The sequence below is a fragment of the Acyrthosiphon pisum genome, chromosome X, assembly GCF_005508785.2.
Source record: "Acyrthosiphon pisum isolate AL4f chromosome X, pea_aphid_22Mar2018_4r6ur, whole genome shotgun sequence".
NCBI classification, from domain to species: domain Eukaryota; kingdom Metazoa; phylum Arthropoda; class Insecta; order Hemiptera; family Aphididae; genus Acyrthosiphon; species Acyrthosiphon pisum.
The window spans coordinates 36413596-36421551 of NC_042493.1; the positions used below are offsets into that span (position 1 = coordinate 36413596).

Consider the following 7956-nt stretch of genomic DNA (forward strand, 5'->3'; position numbering starts at 1 on the left):
TTTGTCATTTTTGAACTTTAAATGTTATAAAAAAAAACTGTGACTAACGATTTTTAATATTTTTATCTGCCTTTGAAACAATATACTAGGAGCGTTCTATTAAATTTTCAAGCTTTTTTATCCAACAAATAAAATTTTATTGATATTTTTAGAAAAAAAATTTTAAATAAAAAGTCCGTAAAGAGCTCAAAATAAATCAAAATATTTTGAAAATGTTATGGTGTATAGAAAATGCTAAGATAAACATTCAGTCAAAATTTCATATATCTACGGTCATTTGTTTTAAAGTTACACCAAAAACCAAAATCGATTTTCTCGAAAACAGATTTTGCGTAAAAATTCCCGTTTTTCCTTAATTTTTCTTTTGTTTTTCACGGCGCGTTTGAAAACTATTGGAAAAATTTTACTTTTGACCCCCCAAAGTACCAACTAGATTCACTTTCCTATCAGAAAAGGTACTGTTGATGAAAATCCAAGCACTTTTACTGTCCTAAAACGTGATGACAGACACAAAAATTAAAAAAAAAAACACATCATTGTAAAATCAATACATTCATCGTTCCACTCAGAACCTAAAATGTAAAGATGGGCCAACTTCACGAAGCCCACCCACTTTGATCTAGAACTTCGAAATCGGTATCAAACGAAAGCTAATGATTAGCAAGTATTTAAAAATCCCTTTTTGAAATTTGCAAGTCCTTAGGGCGGCCGCTATAATCTTTTGAACTTGTGAAGTTGACCCACCCACTTTGATCTAGAACTTTGAAACCAGCACCAAACGAAAACTAATGATTAGCAAGAATTTGCAAGTTCCCCATACGACCGCTGTGAGCTTTGAAGTTTGGAAGTTGGCCCACCCAAGTTGTCCCAGAACTTCCAAATAGGTATCAAACGAAAGCTTATGACTAGCAAGTATTTGCAAGTCCAGTTTTAGAATTTGCAAGTAACTCGGACGGCCAGTAAGGGCTTTCAAAGTTTCAAAGCCCACCCAAGTTGTTCTAAAACTTTGTAAATGGTACCGAACAATAGCTTTTAATTTGCAAGTATTTGCAAGTCCCTACTTATAATTTGCAAGTCATTCAGGTGGTCGCTATGAAATGGCTTCTTTTTTTTGAAGTTTTGCAGTTGTCATTTTTTATTCAAATCAGTTTTTTATTTTTATCGGTATTAATAAATGTATATATAATATGTAAATTGTCTGTTATACGTTTTGAGAGGGCTACGCCCCTCAAATTTCCGCCTATGGTAGATTCACTGTTTATCCAAAGACCTAAAACTTCAAAGTGGGTATATCGATAAAAATAAAAAACTGATTTGAATGAAAAATTTGAAATGAATGAAAAAAATATAAATACCTATAATTAAAAAAGATAATTGAATAAAATAAATCTACACTTATTAAAAGAAAATCTATGTTAGGTAAAATGTAATCTTGTAATTTAAATAAAAAAATCCTAAATTTATAAAAAAATCTAATTTGAATAAACGATCTAAAATGCACGAAAAAATCTATTTAATCAATTATAAAAAAAGTTGAATTTTTTTATCCAAATTACATTTTCGCTTTTTTAAGCTAATGATGGCCGCCATAGAGACTTGCAAAGTTGCAAATGTTTGTTATAATTATTTTCTTTCGTTTGATACCCACTTTGAAGTTTTAGGTCTTTGAGAAACGGTCTACCATAGGCGGAAATTTGAGGGGGCGTAGCCCTCTCAAAAACGTATAACAGAAAATGTATATATTACTAGCTGATCCCATGCATTTCGTTTCCCGGCAACCAATAATTATTATTATAATACCTTCAAAACCCATGGCAACCATTTATAAACAAAAATTTCCATCGGAAATCTCAAAATTCCTGTTTGAGCACCTCCCGGGGTTGGTCCTCTCCCTTTTTAAATCAGCCTATCTTCTGAAAAGACGTCTAATCTATATATATACTTGATCCCGTGCACTTCGTTGCCCATTAAAAATACCAACGATTTATGAATAATTTGTTTTACATATCACCATGGCAACCATTTATATACAAAACATTCCATCGGAAATTTCAAAATAATATATATTTGGTTGCCATGGTAATACGGAGACACACACCGACGAAAATCTCAAAGTAATATATAAATGGTTGCCATGGTAACATGGACACACGCACTGACACACATACATTCATTTTTATATATATAGATACATGCATTTATTAATACCGATAAAAATAAAAAACTAATTTGAATAAAAAATGACAACTGCAAAACTTCAAAAAAAGAAGCCATTTTATAGTGACCACCTGAATGACTTGCAAATTCTAAAACTGGACTTGCAAATACTTGCTAGTCATAAGCTTTCGTTTGATACCTATTTGGAAGTTCTGGGACAACTTCCAAACTTCAAAGCTCATAGCGGTCGTATGGGGAATTTGCAAATTCTTGCTAATCATTAGCTTTCGTTTGGTGCTGGTTTCAAAGTTCTAGATCAGAGTTGGTGGGCCAACTTCACAAGTTCAAAAGTTTATAGAGGCTGCCTGAATGACTTGTAAATTCTAAAAACAGACTTGCAAATTCCAGCTAATCATAGCTTTCGTTTGGTGCTGGTTTCAAAGTTCTAGGTCAAAGTGGGTGGGTCAATTTCACAAGTTCAAAAGATTATAGCGGCCGCCTTAAGGACTTGCAAATTTAAAAAAGGGATTTTCAAATACTTGCTAATCATTAGCTTTCGTTTGATACTGATTTCGAAGTTCTAGATCAAAGTGGGTGGGCTACGTGAAGTTGGCCCATCTTTACATTTTTTGGTTTTACGATGAAAGTTTGGACTTGCAAATTCTAAAAATAGACTTGCAAATACTTGCAAATAACTTGCAAATACTTGCAAATAACTTGCAAAATAATGGCATAGATTTTAAAAAAATCGATGTATTTAGGTGGGCCAACTTCACGAACGTGGTCACGGGTGACCAATGTAATTTTATATTTGAAATAATCAAACTTTTTATAAATTCTCTTTATTTTTACTTATCATAATTAATACTAATATGCATACTAAAGTATAATCAATGGTAATATATATTTGTAACAAAATAAAAAAAACAACTTGTATCTTGTAACAAAAAAAAACATCTTGTATCTTATAAATAAACAAAAAAAAACATATATAAAACAAAATAATACCTATTATTATTCCATCATAACTTCTTCTAATAACTGATATTTTATGTCACATGTTGAACATATGCTTAGCCTATGCTGGGCGCATAAACTCCCATGGCACTTGGTGCAGTTTGAAGTGCCTTCACGATCAACAGACATTTTTCGGCAAAATTCGCAACGACCGCGGTGACGATTTATTCCAGATGGTGCTGCACTTTCAATCGGTTGTATTTTCAATATTTTTTCAATAGTTCCTTTCAAATCATTTGGTAAAAAAGGGCATTCTTGGCGTACTTTCAATTGTGGTTCCAGCAATTGAAACGCTAATGTTGTTATGAATTTTGATCGTATAAAACGTTTGTCTTGGTTCAAGTTATTGTGTTTGAATATGACGTATCCATTTACAGCGGCTGCATCCAAAAGTCCATAAAAATATCGTAATGGCCATCGGTTGGTTTTTCTGGTTGAAGAATATTGGTGGCAAAGTTTGTCAAATACATCAACACCTCCTTTTGTTTGTTGTAGAATTCGACTTGTTCCGGTTTTTTCGATATTTCGTTTATCGTCTCAGTTTCATGCATTGTCGAAAACACTAAAACGTTTTTATTTTTGGTTTTTGAGAAAGACAACAATGTCATTTCAGGTGCATGCAGAAATCTTGTGGTCATCGGTGGTAAATTTTTTACGACTAGCATGTGTGCAGGAACTTCGCGTTTATTTTTCCTCGTTGTACCTACTAATGTCAGTTTTTTAACACGTAACTGTTCTGCTAATTCAATAGAGGTGAACCTGTTGTCAGTTGTGACATTTCTGTTTGTTCCCATAATTGGTTCCATTAGGTTTAGAACATATTGGGTAGGTATAAATAGATCATTTCGGTTGCGTGTTTCTTTGCCAATATACGGGATTCCTCCATAAAAATAAAAAGTTTGGGCATCGCAGATAGAAATAATTTTGAGACCGTACTTGTCTGGTTTTGCTGGTAGGTACATTTTAAATGGACATCGTCCCCGAAATGACAATAACGTTTCGTCTACAGTGACGTATTCCGACAGGTTGTAATTATTTTTACACTGAATAGTAAATAAGTCCCACATCTCTCGAAATGCAGCGAACTTGTCAACCACTCATCGCTCGTTTCTCGTTGATTTGCTATCAAACCGCAAACAATATGTCAACAATTTAAAACGATTGAATGATATTACCGCACGGAATAATGGAGGACCGTTTTCAACCGAGAATGAATCGGCCATGGATATTCCATGATATATCCCTGCTTTCAAATATAGTCCGATAATTGCCCGAATTTCAACGACATTAGTGGGTCCTAAATAATACTGTTTAGTTGTATAATTTTGAGATCTAATCCCGATTTCTTCGTTCGTATTTTGGACAATTTTTTCTACCATATAATTTGTCAAAAAAAGAGAAAAACAATTGACCTCTTTGAGTTCACCTTTCGCGTCCCCTTTCGGCCCGGGCAAGCGTATAACTAGATTACGACTAGGAGTTCTGGAGTACTTTGAGCTAAGTGGCTGAGATGACCAAATAGTTTCTTGGTCTATTCCCAAAAAAAATTCACGATCTGCCTCTATTTCTTCATCATACTCTTCGTCAGACGACAATTGAAAGTCGTCTGCAACGACGTTATCGTTATCTAAAACATGATCTTCTGTTTCACTCGACGAATCATCGGCATCGGACATATCATCTTCATCCAACTGTCGGTAAAGCTCTGCTGTAATGTCATCGACGCTTTTAAGAAGTGTGTCCATGCTGAATACAAAAAAAAATAAAAAATGCAAATATTACAAAAATACCAAACAGAAATAGAATAGAAAACAGAATAGGTTAAAAAAAACTTACGTGATAGTCAAGAGTGGTCGTCCGTGACCGACGACAAGAATCTGCGACAAATACGTAAGGTATAAATGTTTCCTGTCCAGGCTGTGGTTTATTAGGTGGAAGATTTAATTGATTATCGTTCAATTTTTTTAATAACGTTGAATTACGAAAAACACCGCCATCGCTTATACGTCCTTGGCAACCCACATCAGCATATGTAAAACAATAATCAGCATCCACTAAAGCCATACTAAAAGTGCCTTTGTAATTTATGTACTCTGAACTACTATTCATCGGAGATTGTAAAACGATATGTTTACCGTCTATGGCCCCAATACAATTTGGAAAATTCCACTTCTCATTGTATTCTTCAGCAATTTTCTGCCAGTCTTGTGGCGTTGAAGGTACCTGAAAATAATTTTAGATTCTGAGTGGAACGATGAATGTTTTGATTTTACAATGATGTGTGTATTTAATTTTGTGTCTGTGTACACAATAAGTAGTCGAAATAATGCTTCGATTTTCAACTTCAGTATCTTGTTAGATGGGCAAGTGAATATTGTTGGTGCGTTGAGGAGGTCAAAAATTCACAATAGTTTTTAAAAGCGGTGGAAAAAACAACATACAAATTAAGGAAATACGGGAATTTGTACGCAAAATTGGTTTTTGACAAAATCGAATTTGGTTTTTGGTGTAACTTTAAAACAATTGACCGTAGATACATGACATTTTCACTGGTTGTTTATATTTGCATTTTATATACACCATACAATTTTGAAAATAATTTGAATCTTTTTGAGCTGTTTGCGGACATTGTCAGTTTTCTATTTTTTTAGTTTTTTTTCTATAAATATCAATAAAATTGTATTTGTTAGGTAAAAAAGCGTGAAAATGTAATTCAAGACTCCTGATATATTGATACAATAGCAGTTGAAAAATATTAAAAATACATATTACGCACAATTTTTTTTTATAAGCATTTAAAGTTCGAATTTTGACAAAATTTATCAAATTTAAAATTTAATAATTATTTTGTAGTTAAAATTTTATAAAATGTTCAACTTTTATAGCTAAGAGTTGACAATTTAAAACAAGATTCCACGTAAATAGGTTATGGATACTTGTAGTCCCTTTTGTCCAGTTTAAAAAACATTTATGTGGCTTAGGGTCTTTGACAATTTTAGCCCTTTCACAAATTGCGCAATATCGGTTTCGTATTCCGACAAACAATACTTTTTTTGTACGATAACCAATAATTGTAGCCTATATATAAATAAAATAAAATTATTGGAAATACTAATGATCAAAAAATATACTTAAATTATATTATAACTATCTCACCGCTCCTGAATATGCGTCGTATTTAGTTTTGTAACTACGTTTACTCCACTGTCCGTCGGCAATTACTGGGCACATAGGTACACCGTCGATATCGACATCACCTGCCTCCAGTGCTAATTGTTTTTCCTCAATACCGGCAAGTTTCATGACATTCCAAGCAGTATCTTTTATATCTTCACTTAAAATGTCAGTGAGTTTGATGTATGTGTTTGGAGACATACATGGTATGTCAATACTTGCTGAAAGTTCAGCCAATTGTGTATAACCTATACCAATAGCACAAGTACCATTGGTAATGGCTTTGTTTATTGGTATATATTCCAGTTTTTTAGTTTCTGATAAAATTGTAGTCAATAAGTTGCACATTTTACACTTAAAAATCCATGTAGATTCAAATCCTTTTCGAATTTCTATCATAAACTCTACGTTAATAAATGTGCATCCAAACCTAGGAGCATGCATTTTGCTACACGAATTTTGAATTTGTAGAAATATATATGCCATGTCTACAATTCGTCTACCACCAAGTACATTATTAGATTCACTACAAAAATATTTAATAATATTAATATCATTCTATAATGAAACTCTAAAAATGCCAAAAAAAAAAAAAATGATTTTTTAAAAAATGTTTCAAATATAAATGTATACATTAAATTATTTTATTTTATGTTTTAAAGAACAAAAATTGTTTGTTTGCTTATGAAATAAATAAATATTAAAATTGAGCAAAAAAAATAAATTTTCTAGACATGTAAAATTTGTTAACATTGTGTATAAAACAAATGAGTAAAAAATTAAATGAAGTCAACTTTTTTTAGTCATAATACAAGAAATCATAAAAAGAATTAATAATTAGAAATAACAGTGTATACAGATAGTATTACCTGTTGATACTTTCTATCGTGGTTTCGAGTTTATGGTATGTTAATGTTATATCTGAAATATCCAAATCATTGAGCCCACTAAAACTGGACATTTCTTCAATTGATGTTGTGTTACATTCACTGGGAAAGTTTTATATTCGTTATTTTTATTAAAAATAAATATACTAATTTAACTAACTTACGATATTTCACTATCTGATATTTCCATAAATTGTACTGCAGGTATTGAAGTTGAAGTAGATGGCAAATCGCAGTTATTATACTCCCTAAAATGTTTTATGAACATAAAATATATAGGTATTTTTATTTTATGTTGTAAATACTAAGACTATTTTTTTTAAACTTACAAATAACATTTTTAAAATAATGAGCGTCCAACTACATTATATTAATGATAAATTAATATTTTCATTAAAAATTCCTTTGTGTATTGAAACCAATTTTAACTTATATCATATTTTACCAATTTACGTTCCGATTAATGAATACGGTCAATTTCTTCACATGACTGAAAGTCCTATGTATTTATTAGCGGACGAAATGTTTTCAAAATATTTTTTATGGCCTAATCTTAATAACTGTATAGAAGTAGCTAATATATTCGTTTGCACTTTTAATGAAATGATACACAACGGTGAGTCAGATCCGACTTGTGTAACAGAATTACTAAAGAACTCTGTAACTAAACCACCACAATGTGAAACATATATTACCGAGTTTAAAAAAGATATGTGGTATG

At 31.7% G+C, this 7956-nt stretch overlaps 1 protein-coding gene across 1 annotated transcript; it reads right to left on the reverse strand.

Annotated features, from left to right (window-relative positions):
- Positions 1 to 3545: 3545 nt before the first annotated feature.
- On the reverse strand, positions 3546 to 4136 carry LOC103307757 (piggyBac transposable element-derived protein 4-like). The gene has a single exon (XM_008180028.1). The coding sequence runs from the start codon at positions 4134 to 4136 to the stop codon at positions 3546 to 3548; it is 591 nt and encodes a 196-aa protein (XP_008178250.1).
- Between the last annotated feature and the right edge of the window lie 3820 nt (positions 4137 to 7956).

What these genes read in the sequence shown, in the direction of transcription:
- LOC103307757 (XM_008180028.1), bottom strand. Translation starts at nt 4,136, where the DNA reads ATGTACCTACCAGCAAAACCAGACAAGTACGGTCTCAAAATTATTTCT.